Source organism: Rhinatrema bivittatum, chromosome 2 (genome assembly GCF_901001135.1).
Source record: "Rhinatrema bivittatum chromosome 2, aRhiBiv1.1, whole genome shotgun sequence".
Lineage (NCBI taxonomy): Eukaryota > Metazoa > Chordata > Amphibia > Gymnophiona > Rhinatrematidae > Rhinatrema > Rhinatrema bivittatum.
In genome coordinates this window covers 810,778,302-810,805,450 of record NC_042616.1, presented here as the reverse complement: position 1 = coordinate 810,805,450, position 27,149 = coordinate 810,778,302, and the positions used below count along the sequence as shown (strand labels likewise).

Here is a 27,149-nt window from a genome sequence, read left to right as displayed (position 1 = left end):
TATATATAAAAATAAATAGCGGGGATTCTCCCTTCATCCATACCATTTCTGTAAGCACTCTGCCAGACATATTGGCTGGTACAGCACCTTCTCCACTAGAATGCCCTGCATATCTTCTGCTCTTACTGCTCTGAACAGGGAGGCTTGTTAGTATTCGTGGAGATAAACATGTCATGTACACACGAATGGACGCATCTGGAGACCAAAGACCTCTTCTTTGCCCCATCTTGAAAGCCTGTGGTTTAGAACTACCAAAAAACAGAATGCCTGACAGCTATGCATAGGAAGCACAGATGTTGGCACTTTGCATCACATACACATGCTCATTGCCTGACTAAGAAGATGACTTGGCAGCTAGCATCCCTTTCAGGACTCCCAATCACTAGCTGCCCATAGTCCTGCAACCAGTCACCAATACTGAGATGGGGACGACTCTCACTGGTGGGTATTCCTCCCAACTCCACTAAGTCTAGCATGTTTTGTCGCCTATCTTTCTGAGAGAAGGGTAGGGTCCACACATTTTGTTGATGTTTCTAAATGTTTGTACTGTATGTTTGTACATGATTATGCTGTAGATCATCTTGCACAGTTTTTAACTGGAAAGGTATTACAGAAGATATAAGTTAAATTGAACTCCTAAAATTATTTTTGTGAGCTACAACTGGTATATTATTAATGGGAAATAAACCTGAGCAGAGAAGCCATAACTGAATTATTAATCCAGAATAAACTGTCTCCTCCTGAGACAGGGGAAGGAAGGGGATGTTACCTTGCAAATCAGACAGTTCAGCTTCCAGCAGATGGGGCACTGGAACTCATTGACAGAGTCTTCATAGATGCACCATCCTCTGCAGTCCACCGTCTTGCAGTGGTAACTGTTCTCACTGCGTCTTTCTGCGACTGTCAGCCCTCGCTCCAGAAACTTCCTGTATTCTTCTGCCGACACCAGCTGCAGTCCACCCCAAAGAGACAATTGGTTACAAAGACGTAGCCCAGTGTCAGAGGCTTTCACATTTACATTTCTAAACCTAGCTACAAACAGAATACAATGAAAACAAACAAGCACAGAACAGCAATTACGTGAAATATGAGATTCATAAACAGTGTCCGAAAAATGCTAGAATTCAGAAATTACACCTAGCTCGAGAATTACGGGGGTTATGTACGTGGCTGGGCCCTGCACGTGCTGCATGCATTTTCGGAAGGGCCCAGCCATGCGCGTAAGCCGAAGTGCCAGGCCTTTCAAAAGGGGCAGGCCAAGGGGATGGGGTTGGGGCGGGGTGGGCCGGGACAGTGCCATTAGACGCTGTCCTGGGGAAACGCACGCTGGCGGGATTTACTTCTGTTCCTGAGGAGCAGTAAGTCTAAAAATAAAATAATTGTGGCTAGGTAGGTTTAGGTTAGGGAGAGGGAAAGAGGGAGGAAGGGTAGGGTAAGGGAAGATCCTTCCCAGTCCACTCCTTAATTGGAGTGGACTGGGAGGGAACTGGGAAAAAAGGCGATTGCGTCGCTGCGCAAAATTTGAAAATCCCTTCCCTGCGCAAGCAAGTCGGAGGCAGCCCGCACATGTGCAGGCGTGGACATCATATTTTATAACATGCATACGGGTCTTAAAATCAACCCCCTAATGTCCAGTGTAATTGGAAAAAATGTCCCTATTACATATGCACAACATTAACCATCAGGGTTTATTTATTTATAAAATTCATAGCCCGCTGATCCACAAATCTCAATGGGGAACAGGAAACATACATATTAGAACAAAACATACAGACAATATAAAAAAGGTCTTGCCCAATACAGAGTCAGCCTAATCTAAAGCCCATGACAAATAACCCAGCATCCTCATCAAAGCCATCTAAGCTCCCTGCACAGATTCTCGAGATGCTCTTCTGCCCAGATCAGCAGACTTGTCTCCTTTGCCAATCAAGGGGTCTTGGTACACCCCCCACATGGGTACCACTTCCATGGATGCTGCCATTAACTCTAGAATTTGAAGGTACAATCTTGTTCTGGACAATTTGGCTGTCAAGTGCTCCCTCACCTATGTCCATAGCTTTGCGATCCTCTTGGGTGTTAAACATCTTTCCTATCCCTGGATCAAACTGGGCTCCCAGATATACTAGGAACTGAGAGAGCCAAGTCTGACTCTTCTCTTGACTGACATCCCATCCCAGGGATTCTAGGAGATTGAGACCCTATGCATGGACTGAATACTTTCCTGTTTTGACTTGGCTCTGATTAGCTAATTGTCCACATAGGGATGGACCAATAATTCCTTCCTTGCTCAGAAATGCTACCACTACTATCACTGCCTTGGTGAAGATCCTTGGGGTCATGTCCCAGCTAAATGACATGGCTCTGAATGGATGATGCTTCCCAATGTTGCAAATCTTAAACATTTCTGATGGGGATATGTAGCTATGCTTCAGATAAATCTAGGGAGGTAAGGAATCTGCCTTTCCTCACCACTCTCAGCACTGATTTCAAAATGTCCATTAAAAAATGGCACATGCATAGCACTCTACCGATGTACTTTAAGCTTAAAACCTGGTGAAACGTGCCTTCCTTCTTTGGTTAATGCAACTTTTAAAAGCGGTAAACTTACTTGGATCTTGAGAGAAAGTGGTCTGCTAGAACAGTGGTTCTCAACCATTGTGTCGGGATACACTGGTGTGTCACCAAGTGGTGGAAGGTGTGTCACTAAAAATCTGACATAGCAAGCCTCTGCTTTCTATAAAAGCCACATGTGCTTGCTGCTTGAGGAGAGTGCAGAATAAGGAGCTGGAACTTAAAATTCCTCATCACTGCTCCCCCTCACTCCTAGAAATCACTGCCACCACCAATCCAAGCCAGAAATGTTGCAGGCATGCTGTATCCCGCCCCATCATCCTGCCGCATCTCCCCCCTCCCCCCTCCCCTCTCCCTTCTTGGAGTTTCAGTTTTCTCTGAATGCCTGTTTATAATTTATGGTCTTTTATTCTGCATTAGATAAGAGGCAGTCTGCATTCTGCATGTTTGATAGAGGTGAGGGATTCTGCTAACTAGGATAAGGATTCCGTGTAGGGATCTAGAGCAGTCTGACTTGCTTTGTTTTTCCAATAGTAAGTGTCCTGTGTTCTATATTTGCAGTCTTGCTTTTTCATAGGCTAGTATGCTATATAATTTCTAAACGTCTTTTTAGCAGGTTTTCATGTTATTTCACAAAGTGGCTGGCAGGGAAGGGATTTTGAAGTTCTATTACTGAGGGGGTATCAGAATTTGAATATATTTTTGGATGGTGAGTTGAAGGGGGAAATTTCCTAACTCTGCACTGTATACACTCCAGAAGAGGTCAGAACTTTCTGAGGTTGACAGTGAAATGCATGAGTTTCTGTATTGAAAAACTGTGTGCTGCATATGCATATCAGTCCCAGATTTCTCACTGATGCAGTAAGTAAAGATTAAAGGTTTTGTGCAAAAATTAATTAATAATGATATTTTAAGCCAGTTATTGAAATTAAAGAATATGTTATCTTTCTCCTGCATAATTTTCAACAATAAAATATATAGGATTTCTTTTTTTTAGTATAGTTGTTAAATGTAGTGTGTAATGTGTCACGTATGTGAGCATCATCTGTCAGGTGTCTCATGACGGAAAAAAGGTTGAGAACCACTGTGCTAGAGTAAGGAGCTATAGTGTTTACTAACAGTCTTAAAAGATCTGCAGTAGTCTTCTACTATTGTGTGTCTCTCAAGCACAAAGCTGGGGTTATTGCTGTCAGTACTGAGGAAAACTGCCTGCTCTGGCTGACAAACCATCTGCAATGAAGAATCAATATAGCACTAGTTGACCATTATGTACATGGGTTCTTCTTCCCATGCACTGTGAACAGCAAAGAGTTGTGGCTGCTGCAGAATAAGCACATGAAAGAATCAAAGTCTCCATTAATGTTCTTTTTATTTGAGGGGAAGGAGCAGAGAGTGAAACTTGGGATTTTTTTCTCCTGTATTTTTGGGTTTCTAGCTCATTTGGAACTTGTCTCTCTTAGGCTATAGTATCATGAACCTTCAATCACAACTAAGGTTTTCTTCATTTTAAAACGTCTAGCCCGGTCATCAGTTCATGGCTAGGGGGCCACAGACCTCAGCTTCCTCCAGAACCTTGTTTGCATATACCCTGAATCTGGACACTAGCTGCCGCCCTCTCCACAGAAGCTTAGGGACACTAAGAAACAGAAGATAATATCCAGACACAGTATAGGAAAGTCACACAAGAGGATGACATCATCCTGTCAATATCAACTGAAAGGTGATTTCCGCAGCTTTCCAGGAGCTTGCCTGGCAGTTCCCACACATCTGCAAGAATAGCCTGCCACATGCCACAGTTCTGTAAGTAAGCTAATGAGCTCAAATCCAGAACAGCAAGAGGGAGGATTTGTGTGACTTCTCAGAACACCTGTTACAAATAAGCAAGCAGTTAACAACAGCTGCACACATGGGACTCTTTAGCTAAGAGTTGGCTTCAATAAAAAAGGGGAACGAAGAACACCTGCCAACAGGATCAAAGTCCCCAATTTTTTAAGAACAAAACAAACGACAACCCAATGTAATAAAAACAAGTCCTAAGAGGATTTGAAGTCATTATCCAAATAGAAATGGGATATGAATGTGCAGACTGAACTCCACATCATAACCTTCCATATCTCTTCAATGGCTCTGACTTTATCAGGCCGATGCAATACAGATGCGCTAAAAATGTGTGTCCAAACTGGATGCACTTTTTTTTTTAATGAGCGCATAAACACCTCTCCTGGGTGCTCAATGCAATAGGCAAATGAGCTGCTGCACTAAAGAAGACAAGCTAGTGATAAATTGTGCGTCCCTAGCACGACCATGGCATTGGGCACCCAGAAGTGGCTGTGCGTGGATTATGAAAACAGACGCTTAATTTTTACGAGTGTCCGTTTTCCTAACCTGACCGCCAGCAAGTCATTTTATTTTTTTATTTTTATTTTTTTTTTTACATTTACTCCTTTTTTTGGTTCCTTCAGACTTAATATTGCCAGCAGTATTTTCTGCTTTTCTGTTAACTTTTGGGGTTCCTCAAGACTTAACGCTAGATCAGGAGCTGGGGAGGTCACCCCAGCCATACTTTGGGAAGGTCTGAAGGCAGTTTTAAGGGGACAATTTATCTCAAGAGCGGCATACTTGAAGAAAGAGAAATCATGAGTTGAGTTAATGATAAAATAGCTAATTGAGAGCTTAGACATAAAAGGCACAAAGAGGATTCTACTCTAGTTTTACTTGACTTAGCGAAACAAGATTTGCACAATTTAGACTTGGCGAAGGTAGCCATGCAGATGGACAGGGTTAAGCAAAAGTATTCTGAATTTTTAAAAATAAAATTAAAAAAAAAAATTATTTTGAATTTGGCAATAAGGCGGGGAAAATATTGGCTAGGAGATTGAAAGTTATGGCTATGCAAAATCACATTCTGAAGATCAAATCCAAGGAGGGGAAGTATCTCTATGAAAATCATCTGATCTCACAAAGATTCACTCAGATTTATGCGGATCTATATGCGAAGAATATTCATATTGAGGAGGATCATATAGATGCTTTTCTGAAGGATATAAACCTCCTTTGTATATCTGGAGAAAGCAAAATTGCTTACCTTGTAATAGGTGTTATCCCAGGACAGCAGGATGTAGTCCTCACATATGGGTGAAATCGGTAATGGAGCCCTATACGGAAAAACTTCTGTCAAAGTTTCTAGAAACCTTTGACTGGCACTTTGTGCCTACTGAGCATGCCCAGCATGCCATGATATTCCTGGCCACAGGGGTCTCCCTTCAGTCTCGTTTGTAGCAATGAGCGGCAGCCAAAAATAAATTAATAAAACGTATCGGACCCAACTCCGCGGGGTGGCAGGTGGGTTTCGTGAGGACTACATCCTGCTGTCCTGGGATAACACCTATTACAAGGTAAGCAATTTTGCTTTATCCCAGGACAAGCAGGATGATAGTCCTCACATATGGATGATTAGCAAGCTACAGGCTGAGTCCTCTTTGTACTGGACCAACAGCGTACAAGTTGTGCAATAGGCACAACAACTGGCATACTGTTGGAAAAAAGGAGGCAGCCTGAAATCACGAAAAATTGGATGTGGAAGGAGTTGGGATTATGCTGGAAACAAGTTTTTTAAGACAGATTGTCCATAGGCTGAATCTTGTCGTCCTTCCTTGTCGAGACAGTAGTGGGCCGCAAAGGTATGAAGAGAACTCCATGTTGCAGCTTTACATATGTCAAGGATTGGCACTGAACGATAGTGTGCTACTGAAGTTGACATTGCCCTTACTGAAAGCGCCTTTACTCGACCTTGGAGAGGAAGGCCTGCTTTTTCATAGCAAACCTGTATGCAATCTGCTAGCCAATTGGATAAAGTCTGTTTACCCACTGCTTTGCCTGGTTTGTTTGGATCGTAAGATACAAAGAGTCGAGTGGATTTCCTGTGGACTGCAGTTCGGTTTATATAGAATGAGAGTGCACGTTTACAGTCCAAAGTATGTAAGGCTGTTTCTCCTGGATGGGAATGAGGCCTTGGAAAGAATGTGGGTAAAACTATGGATTGGTTTAAGTGGAATTCCGTGACTACTTTGGGAAGGAATTTTGGATGTGTACGTAGAACCACTCTGTCATGTAGGCACTTTGTATAGGGTGAGTACGTGACAAGTGCTTGCAACTCACTAACTCTTCTAGCCGATGTAATGGCTACGAGAAAGATAGTTTTCCATGTGAGAAATTTGAGATCACAGGAATCTATGGGTTCAAGGGGAGAGCTACTCCCAGGCGAATTGGTTCCTTGATCGAGAGGTGGAGAAGCTTGGGGAACCATACCTGTTGAGGCCAATACAGGGCTATGAGTATCATGGACCCCTTTGTCTTGTTGTAGCTTCACTAGAGTTTTGGTTATGAACGGTATCGGAGGATACGCATATAGTAGGCCTGAGTTCCAAGGGCGAGCAAAGGCGTCCTTGGCTGGCTGTGTCTTCTGTCTGTGTAGAGAACAGAATTTATCCACTTTGTGATTGAGATGTGACGCAAAGAGGTCTATTGTCGGTTGGCCCCAACGTTGGAATATCCTGGTCGCTATTAAGGGATCCAGGGACCACTCGTGTGGTTGGAAATGACGGCTGAGTCGATCCGCCACTACGTTGTGAATGCCTGCCAGATAAGTGGCCCGGAGAAACATTGAGTGTGTTAAGGCCCAGTCCCAAATCTGTGCAGCTTCCTGACATAGGAGATACGAGCCCGTACTTCCCTGTTTGTTGATGTACCACATGGCAACTGTGTTGTCTGTTTGTATGAGGACAGTCTTATGTGAAAGGCAATCTTTGAACGCAAGCAGCGCATAACGTATAGCTCGAAGCTCTAGGAAGTTTATCTGAAAAGTTGCTTCGAGTTTTGTCCAAGTACCTTGAGTCTGCAAATGACCAATGTGTGCTCCTCAACCTGAGGTGGATGCATCTGTAGTCAATGTTACTTGCACAATTGGTTGTTGAAAGGGTAGGCCCTTGAGCAAGTTGTCCATATTTGTCCATCAGAGGAGTGAGGAGTGTAGTTTGTGAGTTACTCGGATAGGACAAGACATTGGCTGAATGGCTTGTATCCATTGACTTGAGCGTCCATTGAGTGAGTCTTATAGCCAATTTGGCTATAGGAGTGACGTGGACTGTGGAGGCCACGTGACTCAAGAGAGTGAAACATTGATGCGCTGTTATTTGTGTGCACGCTCGAAGAGAGCTGGCCAAGGAGGCTAGTGTCTGTGCACGGTCTCTTGGCAAGAAGGCTTTTGCTGTTATTGTGTTTAAGTCTGCTCCGATGAACTGTAAGTTGTGAGATGGTGTGAGGTGGGATTTCTGGTAGTTGATGAGGAATCCCAAGGAATGGAGAAGATTCATTGTGAGCTGGAGAGAATTAAGAGCTCCTTGATGTGTTTGACTTCTGATGAGCCAATCGTCTAGATAGGGAAACATGTGCACACCTTGCTTGTGCAGATGTGCCGATGCCACTGCTAGACACTTTGTGAATACTCGAGATGCTGAGGCAAGGCCGAATGGTAGTACCCTGTATTGTAAATGTTGAGTACCCACTAGGAATCGTAGATATTTGCGATGAGGTGGAAATATGGGAATGTGAGCGTAAGCGTCTTGAAGATCCAGAGAACAGAGCCAATCTCCCTTCTGAAGTAGAGGTAACATGGTTCCTAGAGAAACCATCCTGAATTTTTCTTTTCTGAGAAATTTGTTGAGATTTCTGAGGTCTAGTATGGGACGTAGGCCTCCGGTTTTCTTTGGAATGAGGAAATAGCGGGAGTAGAATCCTCTGCCCTGCTGATGCCGGGGAACTGGTTCCACGGCCCTGGCACTCAGAAGGGCGGATAATTCTGTTTGTAGAATTGTGGATTGGTCTTTTATTAACCAAAACGAAGTGGGAGGATTGTCGTTTGGTATGGTTAGAAAATCCAAGTGGTACCCCTGAGATATGATGGAAAATACCCACTGGTCTGTGGTTATGAGTTCCCAATTGGGATGGAAGAATGTGATCCGACCACCCACTGGTATGTGTTGTGCTGGATTGGGAGACTGGCTGCTGTTCCCTGGAATCACTTCAAAACCCCGACGTGGACGCTGTCTGTGGAGGGGGTTGAGGTCTGGATGTCCTGGATTGTCTAGGTTGTGAGCTTTGAGGAGGCCTAGATGAATGGCCACGTTTAGGAGGAGGATAATATCTTCGCGGCCTGTAGTAAGGACGCTTAGATTCCTTCCGTGGAAATCTCTTTCATGATTGAGACTCTTGAGGTATAGCTGACAATTGTTTTAGTGTTTCGGAGTGTTCCTTCAACAGAGAAACTGCTTCCTTAACTTTAGCACCAAATAAGTTCTCCCCCACACAAGGGAGATCTGCTAGTTTATCTTGTATCTGTGGCCTTAGGTCAGACGCCTTAAGCCAGGCCCAGCGTCGAGCATTGATTCCAGTGGCAGACATCCTGCATGCAGTTTCAAATGAGTCGTAAGCTGCACGAACCTCATGCTTGCCTACTTCAAGGCCTTTATGAATAATAGTCGAGAAGGGCTCCTGAAGTTGCTGTGGGAGATTCTCCGAGAGTTCCTGGATCTGTTTCCATAGGTTACGCTGGTATTGAGTTATATATAATTGGTATGCAGCAATCCTGGATACCAACATAGAACACCTTGAAACATTTTCCTACCAAAGTTGTCCAGGAACCTATTATCTTTACCTGGTGGGGTTGAGGAATGAGTTTTTACTCTTTTCGACTTTTTCTGTGCTGACTCAACTACCACTGAATGGTGAGGTAATTGAGTCTTTTGAAACCCCGGGATTTGCTGGACCAAGTATGTTGCGTCCACTCTTTTGCTGACCTGGGGAATGGAGCAGGGATGTTCCCATAACCTGTGCAATAACTCTACCAGGACTTCGTGGACTGGAACTGCCAAAACTTCCTTGGGTGGGTCCACAAATTGTAGTACTTCTAATGTCTTTTGTCTGGAATCATCCTCAGTATGTCTGCCATCTCTTTAACAAAGTTGGAGAATGAAAGGTCCTCTGGAGGAGAACGTCTTCTCTCTTCTGGAGGTGATGGTTCAGAGAGAACTTCCTCTGAGAATGTGTCCGTATCTGTATCCTGCCAAGTGTCCAGTGTATGAGGATGAGGTGGAGTAGAAGGTGTGTACTCCCTTGGTCTGGATGGGTGTTCCAACGGTTTAGTTGGAAGCAATGGTGAAATTGGTGGATGAGGGGTGGAACCCCTGATGGACCGGGAATTGGCTCTGCAGGTGGAAGGTCCTTCGGGATATCCTCTCCAGAGGGTGGTGGCATCGTTGGTTCTGGAGGTATTATTGGAATGGCACCGATAATAGTGTCTAACTTTGCCAAAATCGGTGCTAAGAGAGACAAATCAGGTATTGGCATCGAGGGCATCGAGAGCGATGGCAGTATTGGTATCGATGATGGTACCGGCAAGGTAATGGGGGTTCTGGCATCGATGGAATCGTCGATGGTGTCGGCAAGGGTATAGGTACCGGCATCGGTGATGACTGTATTGGTAGGTTCATGGGAACCGAAGTCGACGGCATTGGTGGTGTCGATGGTTTGGGCGATGGCCTCGATGGCTGAGTTGGCATCGCACTGAGGAGTGCATCCTTTACTGCCTGGCGAATATATTCGTCCACTTCCGCCCGCATAGCTGGTGAGACCAGAGCAGCTATGGGGGGAGGCAGTGAGGGCGATTCCGAAACTTTCCCAGGCCCCTGAGGAAGTACAGTTCCCGGCACCGATGGCGGTGGGGATCGCCGTGGTTTAGAAGGCCTCGGTGATGTTCGGTCCTGCGAGGTTTCTTAGCTTGCGACCCAGGAACCCTCGATGGATCACTGGGTATCGGGACGATGTCCGGGTCGTGCGGCCTCCAATGCCGATGTTTCTGTTTACTTTCGGCGGTCTTCTCGATGATTGATACCGACCTGAAAGACGATGTAGATGGGGTTGCGATGCCCTATCCCCTGCCTCATCGGGTGTTTGCTTTTTCAGAACAACCTTGCGGATCACTCCAGCCGGAGACGATTGGGTGGATGTTGACATCGAAGGCATCAATTGTAAGCGGAACAAGTGTTCCATCTTCTCCATCCGGAGTTTTCTCCCTTTCGGCCTCATTTCAGCACATTTTACGCAAGTTAACACGTCGTGCTTCTCTCCCAGACACAACATACATTCTAAGTGTGGGTCTGTGATGGACATATTCCGGCAACAGATCGGGCATTTTTTGAAACCAGAGGCCATAATTAAGTTGGACAGCCGTCGACGACTTGAAGCAAAAACGGCACGGAACTGGCAAAAAGGGGGTAGAAAAACTTACCTCGATGTTTAGTCGGGAGACCCCTGCGGTTTTAAAGTTTTTCCTAAGTTTTCTTTAAACTTTTTTATGAGGTAAATTTTACCTCAGATGACTCCTAATACCCACGAGGCTAATGGCTCCGCGGAAAAAAGAAGACTGAAGGGAGACCCCTGTGGCCAGGAATATCATGGCATGCTGGGCTTGCTCAGTAGGCAAACAGTGCCAGTCAAAAGTTTCTAGAAACTTTGACAGAAGTTTTTCTGTATAGGGCTCCATTACCGATGTCACCCATATGTGAGGACTATCATCCTGCTTGTCCTGGGATAAATTGGGGATCTTCTGAATAAATAGATTGAATCAGAATAAGTTTCCATAGTCATTTTGGACCTTAAGTCCGGCAAGGCCCTGTGGCCTCATTGCGGCTGAAGTCCCTTCTTTGCGTGTCCTATCTGTCAGGTCTTGCGAGGTGCATATACTTTACGGTGATACACTTAGGCCTCCCAGCAGAGGAAAGATGAATGCCACTTCAGGGCTGATCCTTGTCAGCATTCAATTGGCACTGAATAGTTTTCTCTTCTAGCTCTCCATCAGCAAGGGGCTAAGGACCGCTTAAGGTAATAGGCCTGGGCAGATGGTGCATATGAGTGCTGGAGGGAGGAAAATTGTTTTTTGTTTTATTTATGAATTTATAACCCACCCAACTACAGACAGCAATCTAGGGCAAGGAAGAATAAATATAGATGTAAAGGATAAGGACATAAACAAGCTAACACAGCGAAGCTTGAACTATAATGAGGGTAAGCTACTGCTGCAGCTCACCCCCAGCCCATACTTACAGCTCGGATCTCCCGCTCCTGTAGTTTGCTGCTGCAGGCATACGAGTCATCACGGAAGGGGCAGGGCACCTCAGGCTCCTCACAGCAGTTTATCACTTGCCTCAAGCATTCCCTGCAGGGAAGATCAAGCAAGAACCACCCTGAAAATCAGCCATCACTCAGACACCCCGCCAAACTCTACAGCCATCTTTCATGGGGAGAAATACCCAGTGGTGACTAGACAGAGATCTCTGAGCACAGTAGTCAGGGGTCTGTCAAGGTTAAAGGAAAATGATATCACCTCTTTTTTTTTTCAGCGGGATTCTATGAACCCCAGAGACAAGGCAGCTAAGGCCCCTGGAGTGCTGCAGAAAGTGGTGACTATGTGGTACCCTAGACCAGGATGGAATGAATCTCTGCCCTGAAGGGCTTAGTCTCAGTGGGTACCTGATGCAAAGGGACTTCCCAAGGTCAGAGAAGTGGCAGTGGCAGGAACTAAATTTAGATCTTCTGGATGCGAGGCAATTACACCAACTAGACCACTCCTTTATCCAGGTCACCTTGAAGCTTCAGTATATTCAAAAACAGCTCCGCTGTTGATGACCAGAAGGCTCATCTGCATACTGCTCCCAGCATCCCCCAGGAGAGGAGTCCAGATGTCACCGCAAGTGATCCAGGGATTGAATTCCACAGCCCCAGCTTCCAGAGGCCCCGCACCCTTTGCAGTAGAGGAGGACCGGAAGGCTCAACTGCATACTGCTCCCAGCATCCCCCAGGAGAGGAGTCCAGAGGTCACCGCAAGCGATCCAGGGATTGAATTCCACAGCCCCAGCTTCCAGAGGCTGGAAGATGTAGTAGGCCAGATTGACAAACTAAAGAGTGGCAAATCACCTGGACCGGATGGTATGCATCCTAGGGTATTGAAGGAACTAAAAAATGAAATTTCTGATCTATTAGTTAAAACTTGTAACCTTTCATTAAAATCATCCATTGTACCTGACGACTGGAGGGTGGCCAATGTAACCCCAATATTTAAAAAAGGCACCAGGGGCAATCCCGGTAACTATAGACCAGTGAGCCTGACTTCAGTGCCGGGAAAAATAGTGGAAACTATTCTCAAGATCAAAATCGTAGAGCATATAGAAAGACATGATTTAATGGAACACAGTCAACAAGGATTTACCCAAGGGAAGTCTTGCCTAACAAATCTGCTTCATTTTTTTGAAGGGGTTAATAAACGTTGATAAAGGTGAACCGGTACATGTAGTGTATTTGGATTTTCAGAAGGCATTTGACAAAGTCCCTCATGAGAGGCTTCTAAGAAAACTAAAAAGTCATGGGATAGGAGGTGCTGTCCTTTCATGGATTATAAACTGGTTAAAAGATAGGAAACAGAGAGTAGGATTAAATGGTCAATTTTCTCAGTGGAAAAGGGTAAACAGTGGAGTGCCTCAGGGATCTGTACTTGGACCGGTGCTTTTCAATATATATATATATATATATATATATATATATATATATATAAATGATCTGGAAAGGAATACAACGAGTGAGGTTATCAAATTTGCGGATGGTACAAAATTGTTCAGAGTAGTTAAATCACAAGCAGATTGTGATACATTACAGGAGGACCTTGGAAGACTGGAAGATTGGGCATCCAAATGGCAGATGAAATTTAATGTGGACAAGTGCAAGATGTTGCATATAGGGAAAAATAACCCTTGCTGTAGTTACACGATGTTAGGTTCCATATTAGGAACTACCACCCAGGAAAAAGATCTAGGCATCATAGTGGATAATACTTTAAAATCGTCGGCTCAGTGTGCTGCAGCAGTCAAAAAAGCAAACAGAATGTTAGGAATTATTAGGAAGGGAATGGTTAATAAAACGGAAAATGTCATGCTGCCTCTATATCGCTCCATGGTGAGACCGCACCTGGAATACTGTGTACAATTCTGGTCACCGCATCTCAAAAAAGATATAGTTGCAATGAAGAAGGTACAGAGAAGGGCAACCAAAATGATAAAGGGGATGGAACAGCTCCCCTATGAGGAAAGGCTGAAGAGGTTAGGGCTGTTCAGGTTGGTGAAGAGATGGCTGAGGGGGGATATGATAGAGGTCTTTAAGATGAGAGGTCTTGAACGAGTAGATGTGAATCAGTTATTTACACTTTCGAATAATAGAAGGACTATGGGGTATTCCATGAAGTTAGCAAGTAACACATTTAAGACTAATCAGAGAAAATTCTTTTTCACTCAACGCACAATAAAGCTCTGGAATTTGTTGCCAGAGGATGTGGTTAGTGCAGTTAGTGTAGCTGGGTTCAAAAAAGGTTTGGATAAGTTCTTGGAGGAGAAGTCCATTAACAGCTTAATCAAGTTTACTTAGGGAATAGCCACTGCTATTAATTGCATCAGTAGCTTGGGATCTTCTTAATGTTTGTGTAATTCCCAGGTTCTTGTGCCCTGGTTTGGCCTCTGTTGGAAACAGGATGCTGGACTTGATGGACCCTTGGTCTGACCCAGCATGGCAATTTCTTATGTTCTTATGTCATTGCCCAGTAGCCAAGGTATTCACATGAGGCAAATACTCCAAAGAACTTTGAGTGCCCTACCCCCAGCTTAACTGGCAATGTTTATATAGGCTAAATTATGCTCTCTTTCAGTCACAACCTAACTAGCAAGGCTGGGGCTGAAAATTATCCTACATCTAGGTGACAAAACCTTTGCAGATTAGATTTAGGCCTGCAATCTGTGCGGTTAGAGCTGGATAGTGAAATTTTGCATGCTAGCACTAAAAGCCAGCTAAATCCTCTCCTGACCCTGGGAATGCCCCCGAGCCTGCTCACTTTCATTATCATTGTTTATTTATATCACGCCTTTTCAACCAAAGGAATCAAGGTGTGTTGAAACAGGTTATGATTACAATGGGCACATAGATTTGGTGTTCAGAAGGTGTAAGAATGCATCTCTTAATATGGTACAGGAATTTAACATAATACGACGCACTGCTACAGATACATGTATAAGAGGTAGAATAATCTGTTTAAGGATCTTTGCAATTTGGGAATAGAAAGATTGTGCAAGTTAGTATACAGTAGGGGCTGAGGGTTCTATACATAATACATGGTTTGGCAGTGTTCAAGTTAAGGATTTCTACCAAATGCAGCCTCAAAGAGCCAGGTTTTCACCATTCTAAAGGATAGAAGGTCTGGGTCAAGTCTGATGTGAGTGCGTGTGTGAGAGTGCGTGTGTGGGGAGGGTTAAGAGTTACAAAGTGCTGGGACTGATCCAGCAAAGGTTCTCTTCCTTGTGTTGATGCGGTGTTCTGGGGGAAGTATAGCAAGGTGGGTCTGTGTGAGGAGCATGGAGAGCGACAAGATTTGAGATGCATTGAGGTAGATTGGTCTTGGCCTTTGACTGTCTTGTAGGCAAGTGTTAGGGAGTTTTAATTTGATGTGGTAGAGGGTAGGGAGCCAATGCAGGGCTTTTAAAATTGGATGCACAAGGAGAGGCATAACACCAGTAGGAAAAAAAGAGGCAACAACATCTCTATATAGCTTCTCATGTGGAGTACTGTAGATAATTCTGGAGACTGAACCTCCATATACAGAATATAGGTGGTCCAAAGAATAATCAAAAGTTCTATGAGATGAGATTTAAGGATCTAAATATGTGTACACTTGAGGAGAGGTGAGACAGGAGGGATATGTTAGAACCATTCAAATAACTTAAAAGGTATAAATTATGCAAAAGTAGTCAACCTTTTTTCAATAGAAAGCAGAGTTGCTTACCTGTAACAAGTGTTCTCACAGGATAGCAGGATGTTAGTCCTCACATATGGGTGACATCACAGGATGGAGCCCAATCACGGAAAACTTTTGTCAAAGTTTCTAGAACTTTGACTGGCACCTTCTGGGCATGCCCAGGATGGCACTAACCCTGCAACCAGCAGGGGTCCCCCTTCAGTCTCATGTACAGCAAAAGTACATGCGAAAAATAAAATAAATCGCATGCGAACCCAACTCCACGGGGTGGTGGGCAGGTTTCATGAGGACTAACATCCTGCTGTCCTGTGAGAACACCTGTTACAGGTAAGCAACTCTGCTTTCTCACAGGACAAGCAGGTTGGTAGTTCTCACATATGGGTGAGTAGAAAGCTGAGGATGCCCGAGTAATGCACCAAATGCACCCAAAGACGTGCAACAGGCACAACAACAGGGGTGGATTTGGGTAGGAGGGCATCCTGAAAACCCTGAACGGGTCGCTGGTAGGATGTTGGGTAGTTAAGCTGAGAATAAGTTACGTAGAACAGACTGGCAAAAAATGGAATCTTGCCGGCCAGCCTTATCTAAGCAATAATGGGCTGCGAAGGTATGGAGAGATCTCCAGGTTGCAGCCTTACAAATATCAACAAGTGGCACCGAATGAAGGTGTGTCACAGAGGTTGCCATGGCCCTAACAGAGTGTGCTTTCACACGGTCATGTAGCGGAATGCCTGCTTGCTGCCAACCAGAAGGAAAGGGTCTGTTTACCCACTGGATTTCCCAATTTGATGTTATTGAAAGAGACAAATAATTGAGTGGACTTTCTGTGAGCTGTCGTGCGCTCCAGATAAAAGGCTAGGGCACGCTTGCAATCCAGGGAATGTAGAGCCTTTTCTCCTGGGTTTGAATGGGGTCTTGGGAAGAAAGTAGGTAAGACGATGGATTCATTAAGATGAAATTCCGACACTACCTTTGGTAAAAACTTAGGTGTGTATGAAGAACCAATCTATTATGTAGAAATTTAGTGTAAGGCAGGTAGGTGACTAATGCCTGCAAGAAAAATTACTTTCCAGGTGAGATAGCGGAGATTGCAGAAATGGAGAGGCTCAAATAGAGGTTTCATGAGCCATCCCAAAACCATGTTAAGGTCCCAAGCGGGAGCCGGAGGGCGCAATGGAGGTTTCAGGTGGAGTAAACCTCTCATGAAGTGTGTGACTAAGGGCTGTGTCGAAATAGAGACATATCCTATCCCGTTTTGGAAAGCGGCTACCGCACTGACATGCACTCTTATAGAGGACGTTTTGAAGCATGATTCTGGCAGATGCCAGAGATAGTCCAGAAACTTCGCAGTGGAGCAGGTGAAGGGATCTATGGACATGGACGTGCACCAGACCGTAAACCTTTTCCACTTGGAACTATAAGAGCATCTCGTGGAAGGCTTTTGTGAAGCTACCAGGACTCGGGATACTGACTCTGAAAGTTAAGGGGTTGCAATATTAACCTTTCAACATCCAGGCTGTCAGCGACAGGGCCTGGAGGTTGGGATGACATAGGCCCCTGTCGTTCTGAGTTATCAGAAGGGATCCGTCCCCAGAGGGACGCACCGGTGAACTGATAGATCCTTGAGGATTGAGAACCAGATTTGGCGTGGCCAGTGAGGGGCTATGAGAATCATTATGTTGGGTTTGTGGCATAATGTGGACTCTTGGTCGAAGTGGCAATGGTTCCGCCCATGGTGAGGAGCCCCGTGGGGAACCACAACGATAGACTAGACTCAATATCAAGTGGACACAGAGGAAAGGAAGCTTTATTATACTGCTGTGATGAAGATGACTTGTCCAAGGAAAGGACGATGCTGTAGTCCAGCAATATCACAGTAAGGCTCCAGATAGTCTCAGTAGTAATGTAGTTGATCTCACCCAAATGTAGCGAAGGTCCGGTAGTGTTCTGCAGCGCGGGATAGGCCGTGAACCTGAAGGGTGGAGCGAGGAGAGCTTGGAGCGAAGTAGTACTCACAGGGTAGCAGTGAAAAGAAGATCCAGTGGTCCGAGGTGCAGGATACCCAGAGCAGGAAAAGCCCTCGAGGAGCGAGTATCTAGGAGCACCAAGGGTACCTGGAATAAAGCAGGCAAGACCCCTGAGGAGCGGGTGTCTTGATGGTTAGGCAGAATACCTCAGAGGGCGAGTAGAAGCGAGAGGCCCCCGAGGAGCAGGTACCCAGAGCTTCTGTAGGCAGCATAATACTCTGGAGGGTAGTGAGGAATCCAAGGGAGCAGCTTAGAAGCGGTCAGAGTAGCAAAACCGAAGTCCTTGCTAACTTGTTCAATTGGAGTGGAGGTTTAAATACCCGGAGGTACTGACGTCACGCGGTGGGGCCGCTCCCGAGGTTCCCTCCATGACGTGTTTAAGACCGTGGGCAGTTTGCGCATGCGCGCGTGCTCTGGAGGCTTTAGGAAGAAGCATGGCAGACGGGGACGCCCATGCTGGCTCGGAGACGCTAAGGATTTCGGCAAACAGCAGCAGAGGCAGCCATCTTTCTGAAGAAGGAGGAGAAGGCGGCTAACAGAGAGGTGAGGCAGAGCGGTCGCAGCCATCTGTGACCGATGGACGCAACAGTACCCCCTTCAAAGGGCCCCCTCCAGGACCTCTTCCCGGTGGTCTGGGTTTTCGAGAGTATACAAGATGAAATTGACGTACCATGTCTTTGTCCATGATGTTGGCCAGAGGCTCCCATGAGTTTTCTTCTGGTCCATAACCCTCTCAGGAGATGAGGTATTCCCATGTCTTGCCTCTCTTACGGACATCCAAGATGTCGTCTACAGCATACTCAATATCATCCTCAGTGTCCAGATTTGTGGGTTCTGGGGTCTTCTTGGATAACTCCGAGAGCATCAAGGATTTTAGTAGAGAGACATGGAAGGCGTTGTGTATTCTCATTGATGGAGGTAATTTCAAACTGTACGTCAGATTTCCCAAGCGTCAAAGGATTGCAAAGGGTCCTATATATCGAGGTGCAAAACGTGCAGATGGCAATTTTAGGTGGGGGAACTTGGTACTCAGCCAGACTGTCTCCAGGCTGAAACTGATGCGCTTCTCGATGGTGAGCATCGTAGATCTTTTTTGCTTTCTGTCCTGCTTTAAGGAGCAGATCCTTCATTTGCTTCCAAAGCTGAGATAACTCTGCTGCAGTGGCCTGTGCTGCAGGAGAAGCCACCGATAAGGGAATTGGCAGAGGAGGAAGTGGTTGTTGTCCATAGATGAGTTGAAAAGGAGAAGACCCCGTAGATGTAGCAGGATGTGAGTTGATAGCGAATTCTGCCCAAGGTAGCATTTCCGTCCAGTCAATCTGTTTCGAGTTAATGTAGGACCGTAAAAATTGTTTAAGCATTCTGTTCATTCTTTCAGTCTGCCGATTAGACCGAGGGTGGTAAGCGGAGGTCAAAACCAAGGAGATGCCAAACTTTTGAAATAGGGCTCTCCAGAACTTAGCAGTGAATTGTTCTCCTCTGTCGGACAGTATATGCTTAGGCATTCCATGAAGGCGGAAGATATGTTTGATGAAGAGTCTCGCTAACTCCACGGCAAGGCTACAAAATGTTCCATTTTGGAGAAGTGATCGACGGTGACCCAAATGGAATTGTTCCCGTTGGAGAGCGGTAAATCTACCACAAAATCGGTCATTATATGTGTCCAGGGTTCATCTGGCGCTGGCAGGGGTTGTAAAAAACCCCAAGGACTTCCAGCTGGCGGTTTTTGCTTGGTGCAAACAGGGCAGGAACCCACATAAGCTTGTACATCCTTCTTCATGGTTGGCTACCAGTAATACTGTTGTAACATGGCCAAGGCAAGACTCTGTCCAGGATGGCCGGCCAGGTGGGAATCGTGCGCCCACTTTAACAGTTTCTTCCTTTGATTTCTAGCCACAATCGTCTTCCCAGCGGTAATAACATAACATGAGTGCCTGCAAGAACCACCCTCTCAGGATCTATAATGTGACGAGGTTCATCAGGCACAAACTGAGGTGAGAAGGATCAGGACAGAGCATCAGCCCGGACGTTCTTCTCTCCAGGAAGGTATTTCAAAAGTAAATCGAATCTGTTAAAGAACAGTGACCATCTTGCTTGACGGTGATTGAGTCGTTGCGCATGTCTAAGGTACTCCAAATTCTTGTGATTGGTGTTCACTACTATCTGATGTTGTGCACCTTCCAGCCAAGGACGCCACTCCTCAAAGGCCAGCTTAATTGCGAGTAATTCTTTGTCTCCAATTCCGTAATTTCTTTTGACAGGCGAGCTCCGCCTTGAAAAGAAGGAGCAGGGATGGAGCACATTGGATTCGCTGTACTGGCTCAAAACTGCTCCCACACCAATGTCTGTTGCGTCGACCTCGACAATGAATGGGTGATACGGATCTGGATGGCGAAGGCACGGCTTTTTTTGAAAAGCCTCTTTGAGAGTCAGGAAGGCCAATATTGTTTCAGGAAACCAGTTGGCAGGGTTGGCTCCCTTTCTGGTCATTGCAGTGAGAGGGACCGTCAATGTTAAATAGTTTTTGATAAAGGAACAGTAGTAGTTTGTGAAGCCCAAGAAGCAGTGCAGTGCCTTCAGGCCTATAGGTTGGGGCCAATCTTGAATGCTCTCTAATTTCTTGGGGTCCATCTGAAACCCGTTCTTAGAAACAATGTATCCCAAGAAGGGTACAGACTCCTTGTGGAACTTGCACTTCTCTAGTTTCGCGTACAAGTGTTACTCTCGCGGGCATCTTAAAACCTTCTTGACATCCTCTTGATGTATTTGTAGATCTTGGGAGAAGATCAGGATGTCATCAAGGTACACTACTACACATTGATATAGTAAGTCCCGTAAGATGTCGTTCATCATATTTTGAAAAACTGCAGGTGCGTTACTTAATCCGAAGGTCATGACGAGATATTCGAAGTGTCCATCGCGGATGTTAAAGGCTGTTTTCCATTTGTCGCCCTCACGAATACGCACCAAGTTGTAAGCCCCTTTGAGATCCAATTTAGAAAATGTCTTGGCTCCCTGGAGCCTGTCGAATGGTTCAGAAATTAAGGGGGCAGGGGATACCGGTCCTTGATGGTAATCTCATTAGGACCCCTATAGTCGATGCAGGGACGTAAAGTGCCATCCTTTTTTCCCACAAAAAAGAATTCTGCACCGGCTGGGGATTTGGAGGGTCTGATAAATCCTTTTTGAAGGTTCTCTTGTATATAGGCGGACATGGCCTTAGTCTGTGCTGCAGAAAGAGGGTAGATTCTTCCTTTTGGAGGCTCAGAATGGGGTTTCAGGTTTATAGTATAGTCAAAAACTCTGTGATATCGAAGTACATCTGCTGCTTGTTTAGAGAAGACATCCTGGAAGGATGTGTATTGTGGAGGTTGGCCTGGTAAAAATGGCGTAGTGGGCATGCATATCATTGGAGAAACTTCCACGAGACACCAGCCATGACAGCCAGGTCCCCACCAGGATAATTCCAGCGTTGCCCAGTTAAATTATAGTATATGATCCTGTAGCCAGGGCAGTCTGAGCACCACTGGATGCATGGTCTTTTCCAATACAAGAAAGAAGTTGGTTTCAGAGTGTACAGCTCCGGTGCGTAGGCCAATGGTCTAGGTAATCAGCAAAACCTCTCCAGGAAGTGGCTCTTCATGGATTGAAGAGAATAGCAATGGCATAGCTATTGGTGTGGTAGGAATCCTTAGATGTTCCACTAAGCATTTTAAGATGAAATTTCCTCCAGCCCTGGAGTCCACGAGGGCAAGTGTCTGAAACTCCAGGCTTCCGCAGATAAGTGAGACTGGTAAAGATAATGGAGGAGTTGGAGTGATGAGGCCTAGGAGGAGTCCTCCTGCGGATCCTAGGCCTGTATGTTTCCCGGACAGATGGGACAAGTTTGGACGGCGTGGCCCAATTGACCACAGTACATGCATAACCCCATGTGTTTGGGAAACGTCTCTCTTTAGAAGTTAAATGACTTCGTCCTAATTGCATAGGCTCATCTTCTTCTATGGGAGCAGACTGTAGACTCGAGGCAATTGGCACAGGTTTAGGACTGTTAGCTCCCAGGACGGGCTTCCAAGAACTCTTAGCCTCTTGAGTCCGATCTCGAATATGGTGGTCAATTCTCCAGGCCAGTTCCATGAGAGACTCAAGGGTATCAGGCAGATCGCGAGCCACCAGTTCATCCTTTAAACAGGAATTAAGACCCTCCATAAAGATAGCACGCAAATATCCTATGTCCCAGTGTAGTTCGAATCCTAAAGTCTTGAATTCAATCACATAGTTTGTTAGCGGCTTATTACCTTGCTGGAGATGAAGCAGAGCAGATCCAGCGATGGTATGGCGAGCTGGGTCGTCGAAGACAGACATGAAAAGTTTCAGAAATCCTGATAGGTCATTCAGGATAGGATCTTCACATTCCCATAACGGTGAAGCTCAAGCCAGGGCTCTCCCTTCAAGTAGAGATAGGATATAGGTGGTCTTGGATGGTTCTGTAGGAAAGAGGGTAGGCTGCAGTGAAAAATGCATACTGCATTGGATGACAAACCCTCTACACATCCATGCTTCTCCCGTGAAGCGGGTAGGCGTGGATAACGGTACGGTAGTCTTGACATTCACCACTGGAGACCGTAATTCTTTCACTGGAGTTGCCGAAGTGTTCAGTTGTGCATGTAACTGATTGAAGGCAGCAGCCAGACTTTCCAGAGACCTTTGTTGCTCGGTGATCTGCTGGGCTAGGCCAGGAATGGCCTGCAAGGCTGCGAGCTGAGCAGAGTCCATGGAGTTAGCAATCTGTTGGGTTTGTGGCATAATGTGGTCTCTTGGTCGAAGTGGCGATGACTCCGCCCATGGGGAGAGGCCCCGTGGGGAACCACAATGATAGGCTAGACTCAATATCAAGCGGACACAGAGGAAAGGAAGCTTTATTATACTGCTGGGATGAAGATTACTTGTCCAAGGAAAGGACGATGCTGTAGTCCAGCAATATCACAGTAAGGCTCCAGATAGTCTCAGTAGTAATGTAGTTGATCTCACCCAAATGTAGCGAAGGTCCGGTAGTGTCTTGCAGCGCGGGATAGGCCGTGAACCTGAAGGGTGGAGCGAGGAGAGCTTGGAGCGAAGTAGTACTCACAGGGTAGCAGTGAAGAGAAGATCCCGTGGTCCGAGGTGCAGGATACCCAGAGCAGGAAAGGCCCTCGAGGAGCGAGTATCTAGGAGCACCGAGGGTACCTGGAATAAAGCAGACAAGGGACCCCTGAGGAGCGGGTGTCCTGATGGTTAGGCAGAATACACCGGAGGACGAGTAGAAGCGAGAGGCCCCCCCAGGAGCGGGTGCCCAGAGCTTCTGTAGGCAGCGTAATACCCCGGAGGGTAGGGAGTAATCCAAGCAAGCAGCTTAGAAGCAGTCAGAGTAGCAAAACCGAAGTCCTTGCTAAACTGTTCAATTGGAGCGGAGGTTTAAATACCCGGAGGTACTGACGTCATGTAGTGGGGCCACCCCCGAGGTTCCCGTCATGACGTGTTTAAGAATGTGGGCAGTGTGCACGAGCGCGCCCTAGGAGGCCTCAGGAAGAAGCATGGCGGATGGGGATGCCCATGCTGGCTTGGAGACGCCGAGGGTTTCGGCAAACAGCAGCGGAGGCAGCCATCCTTCCGAAGGAGGAGGAGAAGGGTAACAGAGTTGAGGGAGAGCAGTCGCAGCCGTCTGCGACCGATGAACGCAACACATTAAGCCCTTGTCCCTTCGTAACTTCACGAGAGACTTTGATATGAGTGGAAGTGGGGGCTACGCGTAGAGGAGACCGCTGGACCACGAGAGGGCGAAAGCATCCCTCGGCTGTGAGTTGCTGCTGCGAGTGAGTGAGCTGAAGTTCTCCACTTTGAGTTTGTGAAAGGACGCAAAGAGGTCTATGTGTGGATACCCCCAACGTTGGAAGATTGTATCCGCTACCGCAGGGTTGAGAGACCATTTGTGCGAATGGAAAGTTCGACTCAACTTGTCCACTAGAACATGGTCCACACCTGCCAAGTAGGTCGCTCTGAGGTACATCGAGTGGGAAAGAGCCCACGCCCATATCTGTGCAGCTTCCTGCCACAGAAGGTAGAAGCCCATTCCCCCTTGCTTGTTGATGTACCACATCACTACCTGGTTGTCGGTTTGAATTAGGATGGTTTTGTTTGAGAGGCAATCCTGAAAGACTCTGAGAGCATATCTGATTGCTCGAAGTTCCAAGAAATTTATCTGATGTTTGGCTTCCTCTGGAGACCAGGCTCCCTGAGTATGGAGACCGTCGACATGAGCACCCGAACCTAGGTTGGAGGCGTCTGTCGTCAGGACAATTTGAGGCTCTGGAACATGAAAGGGAAGGCCTTGAAGGAGGTTGGAGAGCTGCATCCACCAGGCCAGTGACAAGCGGAGCTGTTTGGTAACGTGGACAATGCTGGACATTGGCTGGGAAGCCTGAGTCCACTGGGACTTTAGAGTCCACTGCATGACTCTCATTGCGAGGCACGTCATTGGACTGACATGCACAGCGGACGCCATGTGACCCAGCAAAATGAAAAAATGACGAGCTGTCGAATAACACCGATTCTGTAGGCAGTGTGTGAGGGATATGAGAGAACGAGCTCGATCCTGAGGGAGGAATTCTTTTGCCTGGTATCTAGGTCGGCCTCTATGAAGGATAGGGCTTGAGATGGAACTAGGCTGGACTTGGGGTAGTTGATCAGAAACCCGAGAGACAGCAATGTATGGATTGTTAGACGTAAGGAGGCTAATGCATCCCTCTGAGTCGAAGTCCTTATCAGCAAATCGTCGAGATAAGGGTAGACATGGACGCACTGACATCTCAGGTAGGCCACGACTACTACGAGACATTTGGTGAACACTCGTGGAGCGGATGATAGGCTGAACGGCAGTACTCGGTACTGAAAATGCCGGGGGCTGACCAGGAAACTAAGGCATTTGCGATGGGACGGAGTGATCGAGATGTGAGTATACGTGTCTTGTAGATCTAGAAAGCAAAGCCAGTCCCCTCTTTGTAGAAGAGGCAGTAGAGAACCCAAGGTCAACATCCTGAACTTCTCCCTCTGAAGATATTTGTTTAAGGCACGCAGGTCCAGTATTGGACGAATGCTGCCTGACTTTTTTGGGATGAGGAAACACCTGGAATAGAACCCCTGCCCCTGCTGAGAGAGGGGCACCGGTTCTATTGCCCGGGACTTCAAGAGGGTTGATATCTCCTCTTCTAGAAGAGAGGAGTGGTCGGATGAACCCTACATCGGCCGAGGTAAGGAGTCTGTTGTTACCGACAGGAAGTTGAGGTAGTAGCCTTGGGTCAATACAGCAAGTACCCACTGGTCTGAAGAGATCGTGTGCCATATGTTAGCAAAATGCCACAGTCGACCGCCGACTGGTACGGACGGCAGAAGAGGCTGGCTTATGCTCTCTAGCGAGGAGTCAAAATCCAGCAGCTGGGCCCGGTTGAGGGGCTGGCTGGGTTTTCTGAGGTCGGGCTTGCCTGGGCTGACCCTTCTGGTAAGGTCTGGAAGGACGACCTTGAGTGGGAGGAGGATAATATCTTTGTGGCTTGAAAGACGGCTGCTTAGAGTCCCTTCGGAATGACCTCTTAGAAGAGGACGAGAAGTCAGAAGGAACTGATGAAAGCTAATATTTCCAGGATTTTGTCCCCAAAGAGATTATCTCCAGCGCAGGGTAGGTCTGCTAACCGGTCCTGCACCTCTGGCCTTAGGTCTGAGAACTTCAGCCAGGCCCACCTTCTTGCACTAATCCCCATTGCAGACACTCTGGAGGCAGTGTCAAAAATATTGTAGGCAGCACGGACCTCATGCTTGCCAGCATCTAGGCCTTTCTGAGCCAGAGCATTGAGTGGATCCTGGAATTGTTCTGGTAAAGATTCAGAAAAATCTTGGATCTTCTTGAACAAGTCCCTGTTATACTGCATCATGTATAACTGGTATGAAGCAATGCGAGAAATAAGCATTGAGCCATGGAAGACACGCCTGCCAAAAGCATCCAGGGATCTCTGTTCTTTCCCTGGAGGTATAGAGGAATGAGGCTTACACTGTCGTGCCTTCTTCTGGGCTGACTCCACAACCACAGAATGGTGATCCAACTGTGTTTTTTGAAATCCAGGGGCTGCCTGGACGAGGTAGGTGGCATGTGTCTTTCGATTGACAGGTGGTACCGAGCCTGGATGCTCCCAGTTCCTTTTCAGCAGTCAATTAGGATTTCATGAATAGGAATAGACATGATTTTCTTTGGGGCATCAATAAAACTGGAGTACTTGCAGCATTCTTGTGCCTTGAGTCTTCTTCTATCTGAAGCTGAAATGGAATTGCCTCAGACATTTCTTTAATTAATAAAATTAATAAAGGACAGGTCCTCTGGAGGAGAACGACTTCTCTCCTCAGGGGGAGATGGCTCTGAAGGTAAGTCATCAGTATCCTGGGAAGAATCATCGGTCCAAGGATCGTAAGGTTGATCACCAGCTCCCATAGGATCTCCAGAGGGGAGGAATGGTGCTATTCCCGATGGACCCGGCCGAGGCATCGAAGGCATCAGAGGTGGCACCGACGGCATCCATGGCAGTACCGATGGAGATATGGGCACCGATGGAACCAGCGACATCGATGGGTAAGTCGGTGGCAAGATCCCAGATGGCGGTATGGATATCAGTGTTTCTTCGTCCTCCGATGACAAAGGTATTGGCGTGGAAGGTGGTGGACATATCGGTGTTCTTGGTTCCAGCGGAGGAAGAGCACCGATCAACGCATCCAGCCTGGCGAGCAGCGGTCGAGCGCCATGGGAATTGGGTCGATGACTGGGGCTGGCATCGGCACCGATGGACGTTGAAAGCCCTGCAGTGCCGTACCGATGGCCTCTTAGATCATCCGATCCAATTCCTCACGGAAGCCTGGGGCGTGGAACCCCGGCTCCGGAGTAGGAGGCAGCACTGGCGTAGCCAGAGGGTCCACCAGTGAAAGTGGAGTCGCAGCTCCCGGCACCAATGACGGTGGGGAACCCAGTCGCAGAGGAGGATGGGGCCTTCTCAGGACGGGATTTCTTTATCGGTGGCTCTGTCGATGCCAATGCCGAGGGCTTTCTGGATCAGCGGACTGAGCCTTCCGATGATGGTGTCGACGCTTTTCACGATGTTCTCCTCAGTTCTTCTCCTGAAGCGATGAGGAGGAAGTCGACACCTTTGGAGTCGTCAATGCCAGTCGGGCAGCACCAGTATCTCGCTGGCTAGAGGTCAATGGTACCGGCTCAGACGAAGTCAAAGCGGTCAATGGAGTTGAGGGTTTAGACTGAAACAGAAACTCCATCTTTTCTGAGCAGGTTTTACGGCCCTTTGGTGTCATTTGGGCACATTTGGTGCAAGTTAGCATGTCATGATCGGACCCCAAACACAATACACAAACCCTATGCGGGTCTGTGTTGGACATTGTCAGAGGACAGTCGGTGCACCGATGAAAACCCGAAGCCATGACTTCGACAAACATTTAGCCGCAGTGCGGTCGATGGCCAGTAGGCCCAGAAGGAAAAACTCGACAGGAATCAACCGCAAACGAGGGTAAAGCCTTACCTTTCAACTGCAGAGTACGGATATCGAAAGGGGGACCCTATGGGG

At 46.7% G+C, this 27,149-nt stretch overlaps 1 protein-coding gene across 2 annotated transcripts in view; it reads right to left on the bottom strand.

Annotated features, from left to right (window-relative positions):
- LOC115085797 (ranBP-type and C3HC4-type zinc finger-containing protein 1-like) overlaps positions 1-27,149 on the bottom strand; it is a 288,361-nt gene that overhangs the window by 29,080 nt on the left and 232,132 nt on the right. For both annotated transcript variants that reach the window (XM_029592220.1, XM_029592219.1), the window contains 2 exons: positions 11,731-11,842; positions 770-949 (listed from right to left, as the gene is read on the bottom strand). In XM_029592220.1, coding sequence (XP_029448080.1) covers positions 770-949; positions 11,731-11,842 — 292 coding nt within the window. The remainder of the gene's footprint in view (positions 1-769; positions 950-11,730; positions 11,843-27,149) is intronic.